Here is a 16,933-nt window from a genome sequence, read left to right as displayed (position 1 = left end):
AATGTTATATATTAATCTCAATGTTTCAAAAGCATGTTTCCTTTCTTTTTCTGTTGAAGAAAAAAGACAAGAGTCAATCAATTTGTAGGCGTGTTAAATTTTGATAGCAAATGAGAATACAATTCATAAACCAAGCAAGAGTTATAGAAGGAATATTCATGCATGTCAAATAAATTCAAGAAAATGAAGTGGCAATTTCCTTAGTTAAAACTCATAGTAAGGTGTCCAACCTTGCAAAGAAGAGCATAATTATCAGATTATTTCTTGACAAAAAAAAAATTACAAATATACTCCACCAAAAATGACAATGGCAAATACTCCCTGACTAGCTAGAAAGATTATTATCAAAGCTGGAAACACACACACACACACAAAAAGAGCTGAGCACTCTCATTCTTCGTACAGATACGACCCAATTCTATTCTCGTAGTCCAAACAAGCTCCATGGAGAACTTAATGCAATTTCTGATTCATTAACCTTTAAATAACCGAAATGCCAACTCCCTGACTCCATATTGCACGGGAAAACCAAGAGATCAAATAACGAATGGGGAAAAAAAATCTTGAATCAACAACAACCATCACGTCGATACTTCATGTCGTTCAGGCATATCAACAAACACCCAAATCACTGCCCGCCTAAAGCAGTTCCAGATTACCAACACGCGAAAAGCAACAAAATGTCAAAGGAGGGGATTTGTATACATACATATAAGGGATCAAATCACGTACGGTGTGAAAGAACATAATATAGAAGGGTGAATGGACTCACGGCGAAGCGAATGGAGAGAAGAAGACCGCTTGAACAGCGGCGGCGCCAAGCACGCCATGGAGAGGAGTCCGCCGGCCGCTCGTAGAGCGATCGCTATCCTTCTTTTTCGTCGCCGTCATTGCGAGAAAGCGATCGAGCGGAGTGGGAAAGCCGATGGCTGAGGAAAGGGATAAGAAGCGAAGGCCACGGTGGATGTGGTCTTCTCGCGCCTTGACCGCGCCGACGCCGACATTGGGCGGGTTAGCGGGTAGAAACTGGAAAGCGGATAATAGATCGGGTTATCGGGTGGATGATATCAAACCCGTAATTTATTTACTTTCTAAAAATACCCCTGATACCTCTTCTTCCTCACCTCATTCTCTGTTCTTAGTTGTAGAAATTGAATCCAGAAGAAGAGGAATGACCGCGGCGCTCGTCGAATTTGCCCTCAAGCCTTCGCCTCCTAAGCCCTCCCCTCGCAGCGTTGTCTCCTCCTCGAAGGAATTCCGCAACCACCTCAGACTTACGGAGATCCCACCCAAAAAGTGGACTTTGGCCTCAAAAGTCCTCCTGGACGATGAAGCCGCTCGAGAACGCGAGAAAAGAGAGCTTTCTCGCGAAGACTACGACAGTCTGATCCATTCCCACTGCTCAAAGGGCCTCCTTGACCGGTCCTTGCACCTTCTGAGCCGGATGGAGGCTGCAGGGATGAGCCCGAGCGCCGCGTCCTACGGCCGGATCGTCTTCGCGCTGGGCCGCACCGGGAGGACACTCGAGGCGGACGCGGTCTTCCGGGAGATGAAGTGGTCGGGCATCCGGCCCACTTCGAGGGACTACAACGCGCTCCTCGGCGGATTTTTGCGGAAAGGTCAGCTTTTGATGGCCGATCGCGCGCTTGTTGAGATGAGCAAGGAGGGCGTGGAGTGGAATCGACAGACCTACTTCATCCTCTTGGATTCCTATGTCAATTCTGGTCGTCTGGAGGACACCTGGTGGGTTCTCGGAGAGATGAAGGCAAAGCGAATTCGACTGGATTCCTTTGTGTATAGCAAAATCATTAAGCTTTATCGGGACAATGGCATGTGGAAGAAAGCTATGGACCTGGTAATGGAGATGCGTGAGCTTGGCATTGTGCCTGACTTGAGAATGTACAATGATATGATCGATACCTTCGGAAAGTATGATCAATTGGATGAAGCAGTCAAGGTGTTTGACAAAATGCGCAGCGAGGGTCTGAAGCCAGACATCACAACTTGGAACATGCTGATTAGGTGGCATTGCAGGGCTGGTGACTTGGAACGTGCCCTTGGATTCTTTACTGAAATGCAAGAGCAAGGTTTATACCCTGATCCTAAGATATTTCTCACTATCATTAGTCGTTTAGGAGAACAGGGAAGATGGGATGACATAAAAAACTTGTTCAAGGGTATGAAATATAGAGGAATGACAGAAAGTGGTATAATATATTCAGTTTTGGTCGATATATATGGTCAGTATGGTATGTTTCAAAATGCTGAGGAGTGTGTCGCTGCACTTAAAGCTAAAGGCATACAAATGTCTGCTAGCCTTTTCTGTGTATTAGCAAATGCATATGCCCAGCAGGTACAAGGATTGTCTATCCTTTGTTTAAATTTGTCAATTTGCATGAAAAAAAGTTGTTAGTCTATCCATGTGGTTAATACTTGATCTTTCTTTCATCTATATGATCTTGTGAACCTTACTATACTTGGTTATATGCATACATACATTCCTACATTTGTCTTTGTACACTTTTATTTCATAGGAATTGATTATTTTGGTCATTCATGTGCTTGCTTGTATTAATTGAGATGGCTTCTATTATTTTGAGTTTAGGATCATTCTCTTTTAAGAAATAACTGTCAAGATTCTTCAACTAATTGATTATTTGTATTCTTACATTGTTAATTAGGGGCTTTGTGAACAAACTTTGAAAGTTCTTCAGCTAATGGAAGATGATGGAACTGAACCAAACCTTATAATGTTGAATCTGTTGATGAATGCATTTAGTATTGCTGGAAAGCATTTGGAAGCAACAACGGTTTTTGAACACATCAAGGAGAGTGTAAGTAGTTTGCCGAACCATATCAAATTACTTATGTGATCTTCTAGTATTCCCTCTTTTTAGTTATTTTTCCATTTGTATTACATTACAATTAACAGGAAAACTTATTGTTGTCTCTGTAGGGGATTAGTCCAGACGTGATTACTTATTGTACTTTAATGAAAGCATTTATGAGGGCTCGAAAATATGACGAGGTCAGCTTCTTTTCCCCTTTTCTGTTTGTTCTTATGATTATATCCACTCGAGCATAGTAGAATAAATGATTATGGAAGTAAAATTTAGTCTCATTGATTTTGCCAAGTATTTTACTATGCATTAATTTGACTCTTTTTTAGCTTTGCTAAGTACATATAGTTTGCTTGAACTTTAATTTTCTCTTGCTTGACTTCAGATTTCATCCAGAAATTTTCCTGTGTGACAGTTCGGTAGGAGATATGAACCTACTGATTGAGTTCCTTTGATCTTCTTGGAATGCTTTCAGGTTCCAATTATCTATCGTGAGATGGAAAGGGCTGGTTGCACTCCTGATAGAAAAGCGAGGGAGATGTTGCATGATGCCTCGCTTATATGCCTTCAGCGAGGTAATGTGATACATATATTTTCTAAGGCCAAGAGTCCAAGACATGTTCATAAATATTCTCAATTGGCAACAGGTGGTTTTTCTTCAAACTCGAGGAAAATCTCATAATCTGAAGATCATTCACTAGCTTTAAAGCTAAACAGTCTGGTAATATGTTATTCCAAATGATCATTTATCTGTCTCACTTAATTGAAAACTAGCAATTCACAACTAGTCAACTACTCATGCCTAACTCTTTCCCTTAAGACAAAATAGGTATGTTGGGGGCTAATAGTGCTCCACTCAGAAAGAGAAAGAGAAAGAGAGAGGAGGAAGATGAACTCGACTTGTGTCGTTGTTAAGTGGAAACTGCACAGCAGCGGACGATGGATAGGACAGAAACAGTGGTATTGCGAACCTCGACAAGCACAACAAGCGCATGGATAACTTGTTTTATCAGAAAATCTCAAGGCGCTCCTAGAAGATGTTCAAGTTAATAAATTATTAAAATAGTACTCCGTTGGATTTTATTTTAAATACTTTTATTCAAATATTATTATTATAATTTTGATCGAAACTATTATAGTCAAACTGCTTTATATTATATCAATTTGAGCATGATTTGAACATATTAAGACGTATTTTCATCTATGTTTAAGGAAAAGAGGAAAAAAAAATAAATAGGGTGTGAAATGATTGAATTGAATAAATTAAAATCGATTAAATAGAATTTTGTTTTTCCGGACAAATCCAATTCCAACTTTATCACCCAATCAAATTGATTAATTTGATCTATTATCGAATTAATTGATATAAAATTAATTAATTTGATCAGTTACTGAATTAACTGAACATAATGACTGTCGTAACTATTTAACTTTCTTACTGAATTAACTGAACATAGAGAATCGAGTTTACTATTATAGATAATTATTTGACTTTCGTGCTAACTGATCTGTCGATTCCTTGTGAAATTGATTTGGGTGTCCTCAACTAATGGAGATGTATACCCATTGATCCTATCGGAAATATACGAAGATGTAATTATCAATGACGTGATTGAAATACTGACTGCATCTCTATGACCCGAAGTGAAGAGGGGTGATGATCTGTCTTCTATGTTGATCAAGTCGTCAAAAGTTTTCTGATAAATGTCACCTGCAGCCAGTGATTGGGTTGTCCCGGTCCTCCTACCCCGATGCTCGAGGTAAATCCAGCGAATATATAAGGGACCGAATGCATAGTAGAGTTGTGAAATGCGTATAAAATAAGAATGGAGAACGTATCCTGGCCTCTGGAGGCGCCCTCTGGTGGACGCTGAGCTAATCATGGCGTTGGATCTGACTGCACCGAGTCGGACAAGGTATGGACCTGGAAGACGGCATGCAAACCAGGATATGACATCGGCACGTAGGCCGGAATATGACAATGATGTGCAAGCCGGAATACAACACACAATAACGGCTCATAGGTCGGCTAATAACAATGGCTCACAATCATAATAGTGGTACGAAGCGCAAAACATAGCGATTTGATGGTCGGAAACACAACAGACGGCCGGAAACATAGCGATGGATCAGATGCCAACTATCGTCGAAGGCGGCGATGTTGCCAGTGTACAGGGGGGAAGGGGAGGCGGCACCGGAGGCGATGTGTGGGTTGCCAGGGCCTAGAGGGCAGCAGCTGCTCGCGGCGGCGCGAGCGACGACGTGAGTCCGAGAGGGAGAAGTTGGCGGCGTTAACGCCGGGGTTGCTTGACGTGCGTGAGGCAAAGGCGGTGTGGTGGCGTCGACCTGGAACGACCTAGAGGGATATGGCTCATCGATGTGCCGACGAGCTCAGGAAGAGGCAACGACGTGAATGGCCAGCGGATGGCAGTAGAAGAAAAGCTCGCACCCCCCTTTTCCTCGTGGCGACCAAAACAAAAAAACCCCCTTCCTTTCTGTGATGAAAAGTGCCTTTTCTAATACCAAAACCCTCAAAATATGAAATGATAAAAATGCCCGTCTCTTTTCTCCTAATTCCTCAAGGGTCTTTCAGACATATCTGCATCACAAGCCTCCCTCTCAAGTCTAGTCAAAGGAGACTGCAAGTCTGACTAACTGGACAGTCTATCGCAAAGGTTGAATCACTCTCGATAACAGAGTCAAATCGTTGAAACCCACTTAACAATGCCACACAAGCGATCACTATAGTAATGGTGTCGCATGAGAGATGGTAGCAATGCCGAGCGGACTAAAAAAAATAATAGCAAGTCAAAAACTGGACAGACGCCGAGCAGGCGACAAAAACGTCAAGCGAGCGACGAGTAAAATGATAATCGACCGAGTGAAACGTGGGATGTCGAGCTGAGCGAGCGATGCCTAGCAGGCAACCGAGAAAGTGCTGACATGGCAATCGGCAGGATGCCGATCAGGTGGAGACGCTGGGCGAGCGGTGTCGAGCGCGTGACTGCGAAGATGTCGACCGAGGCATTGGGAGAATGTCAACCGGGCCACGAAGAAATGTCGATCGGATGGCCGTAAAATGGGACCGAGCGACCTGAAAATGTCGACCGGGTGACCGTAAAATGCTTACTCAGCAATCGAATAGTACCGAGCGGGATAATGCCGCCCGGGAGAGGATCGCGAGAGATCTAAAAGTACGACGTCGGTGTCTCAAGTGGGTGCGAGGCTTATGCAACCGAAGGGCATGGAACCCGCGGGGTACCCTAGTTGGAGACTAGTGAAAATACTCCGGTCTGAGACTGGTGGCGATACACTGATCCAAGACCTGTGGAGATACTTCGGTTTGAGACCATTGGAGATAGCTCGACCCCAAACGGGAGAGATAGAGGCTCCAATATGCTGTTCCGAGATCAGTGAAGACCGCTCGACCCCGAACGGGGGAGATAGATACTCTTACCGTGACCAGTGAAGACCGCTAGACTCCGAATGGGGAAGATAAGGGATTCGATAAGTTGGTCTGAGACTAGTGAAAACTGCTCGACCCGGAAAAGGGGAGATAAGAGATCCGATATGCTGGTCCGAGACCAATGAAGACCGCTAGACCCCGAATGGGGGATAGGAGATCTGATAAACTAGTCCGAGATCAGTGAAAATCGCACGACCACGAACGGGAGAGATAAGAGCTCCAATATGCTGATCTGAGACCAATGAAGACCGCTCGACCCCGAACGAGGGAGATAGGGGATCCAATAAGTTGGTTCGAGACCAGTGAAGACCGCTCGACCCCGAACAGGAGAGATAAGAGCTCTGATATGCTGATCCGAGATAGATACTCTGATCGTGACCAGTGAAGGCCGCTCACCCCGAATGGGGGAGATAAAGGGTCTGATACCTCGGTCGGTCGATACCAGAGTCTAACGTTGAGCTCGTGGTCAAATATAACTCAAACATGGCCAAATAGGCACGAAAGTCTCTGACTCAAGGGTTTATAGTCGCCGCTCGATTTCAAGAGACCGTGACTCTAATATAACTCAAATCCGGCAGATAGGCACGAGAGTCTGTAACTCAAGGGTTTATAATCGCCGCTCGACTTCTTGAGCCCGTGACTCTAATATAACTCAAACTCGCCCAATCGGCACGGAAGTCTCTGACTCAAGGGTTTATAGTTGTCGCTCGACTTCTAGAGCATGTGGCTTTAATATAACTCAAACTCGGTTGATCAACACGGGAGTTTTTGACTCAAGGATTTATAGTCACCGCTCGACTTCTAGAGCCTGTGGCTCTAATATAACTCAAACACGGCCGATCGGCACGGAAGTCTCTGACTCAAGGGTTTATAGTCGTCGCTCAACTTCTAAAGTCTGTGGCTCTAATATAACTCAAACCTGGTCGATTAGCATAGGAGTCTCTGACTTAAGGGTTTATAGTCGCCGCTCGACTTCTAGAGCTTGTGGCTCTAATATAACTCAAACCCGGCCGATCGACACGGGAGTCTCTGACTCCAGGGTTTATAGTCGCCGCTCGACTTTTAGAGCCTGTGGCTCTAATATAACTCAAACCCGGTCGATCGACACGGGAGTCTCTGACTTAAGGGTTTATAGTCGCCGCTTGACTTCTACAGCATGCCCATTAGATTTGTTTGATAATTTAAAAATAGAAAATGATAAACTGAAAATAGAAATAGCTAGAATACTTGAAAAATTGTGCATGCTTAAAAAAAATTAAAATATTAGGAGATATAATAATTTGAACTGGTATATTAGACATCACTAGAGACAAATTAGGAATATTTCTAAAAATTATGTACCTCCAAAATTTCTGATTAATCCAATAGGTAGGAACTTATATTAGGTTCCAAGATCATACCTAGACTAAAATTCTTTGAATATTAATTTCCTTAAAAGATTTTGTCTAAGAAAGTGGTTGTTGCTCCAATATCCAAGAAGGCCTAGTGTCTTTCCATAGTCTCGAAGCTAATTATCGAAATAAATATTTAATTAACTAACTGTTAAAACGATTTACTCTGTTAACAAAGTTAGATTTTTTTTTCAAAATGTTTTTTTGTTTAAATACAAAGTATGACTTTATGAAAATTTTTAACCATTATGTTTACTATTTTATTAAGTACCCCTCAAAATTAACTTCAAAATATTCTAACTTGTTATGTTATTTTTTGATGTGATTAAATGAGGAGGAATAGGTATAAATTGGAGATTTTAGGGGGAGGTTTTAAAATTTTTCTTGCAAACTTTTAAATTTTGCAACATTATACTTAATGTTCCTAAAATGTTATTATTGTAATTTCTTTACGTTTATTACATTATTAGTACCCTAACTTGAACATGGGTTGATGCATATCAAAAAGGGATAGATTGTTGGAACCCTGTGGTAGTTTTGATGTGATTAACTAGGATAAGTTAGGTCATGTTATGTTTGACCCTTGTGTCTAAGTGTGCAGGAGCTTAGGAACACAAGAAGTCAAGCGAAAGACGCAGCTAGCGAGAAGGATGACACAGGAAGGGAGCCGACCGGCTAAGTGCATCCTAGGGACGAGGTACTACGGAAGAGTACACCGGTGGACGAGAAGGACGTGCGTGACATTCCGAGGGACGAGAAGTCGGACCGGAAGCCTGCTCGAGGAGAAGGCTGAAAAATGGGTTCGGGTGAGTTCTATTTCTGATGGTCGCGATCACCCAGAATTAGAGCAGCAGAAGAGTGAAAGGAGGCTGGAATTGCTGCTGGAGGCGCCTTCAAAGTGAATTGAAGGTGCCTCCACACCTTCACTGTGGAAGGCACCTTTGATGAATAGTATGAAGGTGGCTTCCAGCCTTATGGAAGGTGCCTTCGACCAGGCTGATTTTAGCAGTTGCCAAAGGATAAAACTTTATCTTTTGGCACCTCGCTGGAGGCGCCTTCCAGCCCTATGGAAGATGCCTTCAAGCCACAAATAAGATTTTCCAGGGGTTATAAAAAGACCCCTGGACCTAGGAAATAGACAATAACTCTTGTAATCATTTACTAGCAACTGTCTGAGCTTTTTAACGAGTGTAAGAGACTTCTCTGTCTTCAATGAAGAAGATTTTATTTTAGTTCTTTCATTGATTTTGGATTAACAACCACCTAGGTTGTAACCAAGTAAATCTAGTATCTCGGTTTTAAGTTGTTATTTTCATTTATTATTATAGTTGCTTTTAATTAGAATTGAAAGAATGAGAAAGGTTTTTATTTATTTTTTCAGGCAATTCATCCCCTCTTGCCGGCCCTAAGTGGTCCAACATATCCAAACACCTTCGGACACTTCAACTTATACCCAATCATCCCGGGTCCACACCTCAATGAGATGTTTACTTAAGATGTCAAAATATAAGTCTCCATAACCAAGATGACTTATATACCATAAGTCGAAGGAAACTTGAACTCGTGCTGCAGTAAGAACTTCACAGACATATCTATATATATGTAGAGAATCATATTTAGTATTACAGCGAGTCACTCCAATGAACTAGTTATCATAACCAACATCCACGTTTAACTCTCAACATCTCAATGTCTCCAGCCAGTGAGAAAACAGCTGCTTGGCTGAACTGAGTATAACCCGTGCTAGTCTTACAGAATTGATGGTATCCGAATACATCAATTCGACGACTAGAGAAATTTCAATATATTCATAATTGCACATAAGATAATTACTAGCTGTAATCCAATCACAAATTTTTCCATGCTATGAATTATATTACGGACATTCAGCAAATGAGTTTAAGATAATCAAATATATAATATGCACTCAAATAGTGAATATATACTTATCGAATAAATAGAAAAAACTGTAAGGCGATTGCCTTAGGACATCCCTTAAATTCTAACACTCCCACTTGACCTAAAGTCAATCGCCACGGTGTCCTAAACCGTAAGCACAGGCATAACTCTCAAACTTGTTTTGTAGTAGAGCCTTTGTCAAAGGATCCGCTAGATTCCTTTCATGGAAATTTTTTCAAGTTGTATTTCTTTCTTACTAACGATCTTCCTGATAAGATGATAACGGTGAAGCGCATGTTTTGATCGCTGATGAGACCTCGGTTTCTTTGCTTGAGCAATGGCTCTAGTGTTGTCGCAGTAAACAGGTAATGCTTCAACAATAGATGGAACCACTCCAAGTTCAGTAACGAACTTCTTGATCCAAACTGCTTCCTTTACTGCTTCCGAAGTTGCAATGTATTCCACTTTACAGGTCAAATCTACAACAGTGTCTTGCTTGAAACTTTTCTAACTAATTGTGTCTCCATCTAATATGAATATGAATCCAGACTGGGACTTGGAGTCATCCTTGTCCGTCTGGAAACTAGCATCTGTGTATCCGCGTATGGTTGTATAACCATCTCCATAAACTAAGAACATATCCTTAATTCTTCTTATGTACTTAAGGATCACCTTGACAGCCACCTAATGATTCATTCCTAGATCTGACTGGTATATGCTCGTAACACTCAGAGCATATGATACATCGGGTCTTGTACATAACATAGCATACATGATAGATCCTATTACGGATGTATAAAGTATCTTATCCATGCAAATCTTCTTATCTTCTGTGTGTGGGCACATAGACTTCGAAAGTTGAATTCCATGCCTCATAGGTATGAAACCTTTCTTGGATTCAGACATGCTAAATCATTTTAGCACTCAGTCTATATATGTCTACTATGAAAGACCAAGCAACCTTCTCGATCTATCTCTATAGATTTTTATCCCGAGAATGTAAGTTACTTCTCCTATGGCTTTCATGGAGAACATATTAGACAACCAAACTTTAACTGACTGTAGAACTGGCATATTATTTCCTATAAGTAATATGTCATCAACATATAATATTAGGAATATGACTACACTCCCACTAAGCTTTTGATACACACAAGATTCGTCTTGATTTTGTGAGAAATTAACCTGTTTGATTGCCTCATCAAAACAGATATTCCAATCCCTAGATGCTTGCTTTAGTTCATAAATGGGTCGTTGAAGCTTACATAATTTATTCTTATTGACAGATGTGAAGCATTCGGGTTGTGTCATATACACATCCTCGAGCAGATTTCCATTAAGGAAAGTTGTTTTCACATCCATCCGTCATATCTCATAATCATGATGAGCTGATATGGCCAAGAGTATCGAATGGATTTAAGCATAGCCACAGGTGAGAAAATTTCTTTATAGTCAATGTCTTGCCTTTGACGATAGCCTTTTGCCACCAACATTGTCTTGTAGGTAATAATATTACCATCCATGTTAGTTTTCTTCTTGAAAACTCATTTGCACCCTATAGGCGTAATACCTTCAGGTGGGTCCACCAAGTTCCAAACTTAGTTTTCGTACATGGAATCCATTTCTGACTTCATGGTTGTAAGCCACCTATCCTTTTCTGAACTATTCAGAGCCTCTTCATAATAAGTAGGTTCCTCGTCCTCAATAAGTAACATATCATTCAATTATCTTACAAGAGATCCATATCTCTTAGGAATATTGCATGTCCTACCTAATCTACGTGGAGGTTGTGTCATAATCGGTTGTGATTCTTGACAAGGCATCTTATTAATGTTTATTAGAGTCTCTTGAAGTTCATCAAGTTCAACCATACTCCCACTTGCTTCCTATAAGAGAAATTCTTTCTCTAGGAAGGTAGCATGCCTTGAAACAAACACTTTTAGTTCCAAGGGGTGATAGAATTAGTAACCCTTAGTTTTCTTAGGGTATCCAATAACTAAATACTTATCAGACTTGGCATCCAACTTGTCTGATATAGTCCTCTTCACATAAGTAGGGCATCTTTATATCTTCAAATAAGATATAAGGGGTTTCTTACTAGTCCATACCTCATATGGAGTAGTTGATATTGCCTTCGTCGGGACTCTGTTTACAAGTAAACAGCTATCATGAGTGTATAACCCCAAAAGGTCTTGGGAAGATCTGCACGATTCATCATTGATCTAACCATGTCTAACAAAGTTGGATAACACCTTTCTGATACACCATTATGTTGTGGCGTATAAGGCGGAGTACATTAAGACAATATACCATTATCCCATAGATAATCTAGAAACTCTTGGCTTAAATATTCACCACGTGGATCAGATCAAAGTATCTTAATATTTTCACCAAGTTGTTTCTCTACTTAACTTTTGAATTCTTTAAACTTTTGAAAGACTTCAGACTTGTGTTTCATTAGATACACATACCCATAACGAGAGAGATCATGAATGAAAGTAATGAAGTAGCTATAATCTTCTAATGCATGAGTTATCATTGGTCCACATACATCGGCATGTACAAGTTCAAGTAACTCATCAAATCGTTCACCCTTTCGAGAAAAAAGATAATTTTATCATCTTGCCTTTTAAACATGAATCACATGTATCAAATGTATCTAATTCAAATTATTCGAGAACTACAATCTTTTGCAATTCGGACATGCGTTTCTTGCTTATATGGCCAAGCCGATAATGCCACGAGTAAGAGGTTAATTGATTATCTATTCAAGCGCATTTATTGCCCTTTTCGATATTGAGTACGTCACTAGATATATCTAACGCGTAAATGTCATTACATAATGTCCCAATGTCATAAAGAACGTCATTTAAGTTTATATAACAACAATTGTTACTAAAAGTTAAATGAAAATCTTTTCTATTTAAGTAAGAAATAGAAACAATATTCTTTATTAATACTGGAATAAAATAATAATTATCTAGTTCTAAGACAAGTCCACTAGGAAGCTTTAACAAGTATGTTCCAATGGCGACTGCAGCAACCTTTGCTCCATTCTTAACTCGCAAACTTGTTTCTCCCTTGACGAGTCTCCTGTTGTTCCTTAGCCCCTATATGACATTACATATATGTGAGCCACACCCAATATCTAATATCCAAGTGTTTGAGAAAATAGCATGACAATCAATAACAAAAATACCTGAAGAGGATGAGGCATCAGATGCCTTATTCTTCTTCACGGACTCAAGATAGGTCTTACAGTTTCTTCGCCAGTGTCCTATCTTGCCACAATGATGGCATGGGTCCTTTTGTGTCAGTTCTACTGTCTTGACATTTTTGCTCTTCCCTTTAGCCTGATGTTTTGTCTTCCTCTTAGAACATTTCTTGGAGGAGTCTACTAACATCACAATTTTTTGTTCACCCTTAACAGAAAGCTCCACAGTCTTGAGCATATTTATCATCTCAGGGATGGTCGATTATAAATTGTTCATCCGATAGTTCATCACAAATTGTGAATGACTTTTCGGTAAATTATGTAGAATTAAGTTAATACTTAACTCATGATCCATCGTAAAATCGAGTGATGCTAAACGCTCTATGTACTCATTCATCTTTAATACATATTGTACTGTAGACGAACCCTCCTGCATCTTTAAGCAAAAGAGAAGCTTGGAGACTTCGAACCGTTCAAATCCAGCTTGCTCATCAAATAGCTCACAAAGATGATAGACAATATCATAAGCATCCAAATGCTCATGTTGTTTCTATAATTCAGGAGTCATAATGGCTAGAATGATGTAACTAGTAAGTACAGAATCATCCTTATGTTTTTGAAGAGCCAACAGTTGGTCCGCAGTTGCATCGGTATCAAGATTGGTGGGAAGAGGCTGATCAAGGACATAAGCTAGCTTCTCATCTTTGAGAACAATTCTCAAATTTTGAAACTAGTTCAAGAAGTTTGGTCCAGTCAGTTTGTTCGAGTCCAAAATCGAACGCAGATTAACATAAGTCATGATTAAATGATTAACCTAGAAATACAAAAACGAGAATGTATAAGAGACATAATTTTATTTATGTAAACAATTTACATAAAAGCCCACTTATTTATCAAATTCAAATACCCTTATTTTGAATTCGGGAGATGGTAGGTTGTCTTCAAGTGGGTTGATATCCACCATAGATAAGAATAACCTTGACTTTGGCCAATAAGTTATTCTTCGCTATAGCGGTAGATAACATATTTACTAATTACATAGCACTTATATGCAACTATCACATTATGCTAGTAACTAATTGATCTTCGCATAAACATCGGGTTGTTAACACTTTAACAAGTATACATCAAATGCACATCACCCAAATTCACCTCTATCCACATTGATCATGGCTTTGACACAACAAATCAATACTTCAAGTTTAAAATCAACCCGTTAATCATGAGATTGCATCTCTATGGTTTGAACATGTTTAATTTCAAGTTGAGCTTGACTTTGACCAACAACTCAAATAAGAACTTAAACTCTGGTTCTTACCATATTAACAAAAGGTGTAGATTTTAATATTGAGTAAGGGATTTAGGTGTCATTTACATCATACAAAATTCTATCTACATGACATTACATGCATGACATAAATGATGACATGACACGTCGCACACATAGCATAAATGATGACATGGCACATCACACGCATGGCATAGCATGACACATCATACATATGGTAAGATCTAATCACATCACACGTATGACAAAATCTAATCATGTCATAATTAATACATCTAGATGACATACAATATGGTATGTTCATGACATAAATTTACATATGTAATAATTATATTTTAGAGATAAAAATATATTATAAATATGATTTTAATAAATCAAGATTTATCTAATAAAATTAGGAAACTAATTTCCAAATTTACTTAACATATCTCATCTAAAATCTTTCTATCAATAAAGAATATTTAATTATTTTGGAAATAAATTTATAAATTAATTTTTTAACCATTTAATAAATAAAAAATTACTATTTCTTAATTTATTACTGAATAATTAAAATCTAGATTTTATATTATTTTTCAAATATTTCTAAATTTGGTATTTCTTCACAACTTAGGAAACTTTCCAAAAATAGAATATTTTAATAAATCTGAAAATTTTAGAAAATATTAATTCTATAATTTAATTTAGAATATCTCAAATATGGATTTTTTTATGATTTTTTAAATCTTCCCAAATTTAGTATTTCCTAACAATTTAAGAAACTTTTTAAAATAGAATATTTTAATAAATCTAAAATTTTCAGAAAAGATTAATTCTATAATTTAATTTAGAATATCTCAGATCTGTATTTTTTTTAAAAAAAAATTAGAATCTTTCCATATTTGGTATTGCCTAACAAATTAGGAAATTTTTCAAAAATAGAATATTTATTAAAATTTTAGAAAATTCCAGAAATGATTATTTCTAAATTAATAGAATATTTATAAATTTAATTTTCTGAAATTATATCAGAAACTTTTCAAACAGAATTTTCTAACAATTTAGGAAACTTTCCAAAAATAGAAAAATCTTAATAATTCCAGAAAATTTTCAAAAATTAATTACAACACAAATTATGAACCGTAAAATAATTTTACGATCATGTTGAAGCACGATCAAGCATTGATATCACTGTTAAGATATGTCCGATGCGGTGTATGCTAAAACACATTTCATACATATGCGCAGATGGAAATAAAACAATAATAATTCCTAAATTATTACATCACACGCATCACACCCATATAAGGATACAACATGTCAAACATGATCGCATAATTAAATTTTTTATGGAAAGTAAATTTACGCTAGGTATACCTTACGGATGACCTGTAACGAGAAGGACATTAACTGTAGCGACGTTGTCGAACCTCGCCTCTATTCATATCCATGCCGAGCTCCTCAAAACAACTCCTTGAGTACAAGCCTCTCTTTCAGAAGTTACTAGCCACGAGAGAAGAAGAGGGATCAAGAGAAAGAGGAAGAGAAGCACACAAGGAAGACATTTCTTCCTTGTGGTGGTCACGACAACAAGGGGAAGGGCTTCCCCTTGTTGGCGGTGGCAAAGAGAGAGGGAGAGGGAGAGGAGAAGAGAAATTGGGTTAAGGTTTTCAAAAAACCTTAAAAGCCAATTAATAATCTTATGTGTCTAATTTTCTCTCAACCATATCAATATATAATCCTCATTAATGAGTTGGATTAGAAAACTCAAATCCAACCCATTATCCCTTAACAAAAAATTAGCTCATTAACCCCTTGATTTGATTCACAACTAAACCAAGTTGGTGTTCATGACTAATTCATGATTAAATCAAATATGGGTCAACTCTTCCATAATAGATGTGCTCATCCGTGCTTCCATTGCGATAAATATTTTCGTATTTGTCTTATGTACGGTCGAACCAAATATTTATCTCTTGATCTAAGAATCATATTCTTTAACTTATTCTACGTCTTTTAGAGGCTTGTTAGTGCGTGTGACCCAATAGGTTCCTGATTTATCTTAGTCGTCCATAATTAACTACTTAATTATAGAACGATCATGAGTGACACCTAGCAGTACATCATGATTCCCAATTAGTCGAAAAATCATAGTTGATCTTAGAATTAATTCTAAATCTTTTAGCAACTACAGTTAGTCGTGCATCGTTCCTTTCACTCGTATTATAGCCACTTAGTTCAGAACATGGTCTATGTGTCTTGTCCCCACTAGGCTAATTACATCACACCTAGCATAAGTAATACTTCCTCATTCTGCAGATTTAAATTACTCATACATGTGTACAAGAGTCTCGCACTCTTAACATGTGATATTTTGGTCAAAGACTTTGAGTAATAATCCTAACGAGTGGTCATAGGGTATACGTTTCCTCACAAGGAATGGTGAATCCTCTGTGGGCTATCCAAATACCTTCGGGTACTTCAATTAATACCCAATCATCCCGTGTCCACACCTCAATGAGATGTTTACTTAAGATATCAAAGTATAAGTCTCCATGATCAAGATAACTTGTATACCTCAAGTCGAAGGAAACTTACACCCGTACTATAGTAAGAACTTCACAGATATATCTATATATATATGTAGAGAACCATATGAAGTATTACAGTGAGTCACTCCAATGAACTAGTTATCATAACTAGCATCCACGTTTAACTCTCGACATCCCAATGTCTCCAACCAGTGAGAAAACAACTGCTTGGCCAAACCAAGGAGTATAACTCGTGCTAGTCTTATAGAATTGATGGTGTTTGAATACATCAATTCGATGACTAGGGAAATTTCAATATATTCAT

At 38.5% G+C, this 16,933-nt stretch overlaps 1 protein-coding gene across 2 annotated transcripts; it reads left to right on the top strand.

The window, feature by feature from the left end:
• The first annotated feature begins 1,135 nt into the window (after positions 1-1,135).
• Positions 1,136-3,711, top strand: LOC122056126 (pentatricopeptide repeat-containing protein At5g42310, chloroplastic-like). Of its 2 annotated transcripts, none has more exons than XM_042617919.1 (6): positions 1,136-2,353; positions 2,682-2,834; positions 2,957-3,028; positions 3,316-3,415; positions 3,488-3,561; positions 3,670-3,711. In XM_042617919.1, exons 1-5 carry the CDS (start codon positions 1,172-1,174, stop codon positions 3,520-3,522), a joined length of 1,542 nt encoding a protein of 513 aa, XP_042473853.1. In that variant the 5' UTR covers positions 1,136-1,171; the 3' UTR covers positions 3,523-3,561; positions 3,670-3,711. The 2 variants fall into 2 exon arrangements, with proteins under 2 accessions (XP_042473853.1, XP_042473854.1); XM_042617920.1 differs by having other exon boundaries at positions 3,661-3,711.
• The last annotated feature ends 13,222 nt before the right edge of the window (positions 3,712-16,933 follow it).

Source organism: Zingiber officinale, chromosome 3B (genome assembly GCF_018446385.1).
Source record: "Zingiber officinale cultivar Zhangliang chromosome 3B, Zo_v1.1, whole genome shotgun sequence".
In the NCBI taxonomy this organism is placed as follows: domain Eukaryota; kingdom Viridiplantae; phylum Streptophyta; class Magnoliopsida; order Zingiberales; family Zingiberaceae; genus Zingiber; species Zingiber officinale.
Note: the sequence above shows the minus strand (reverse complement) of the source record. Positions and strands in the feature narration are given on the sequence as shown.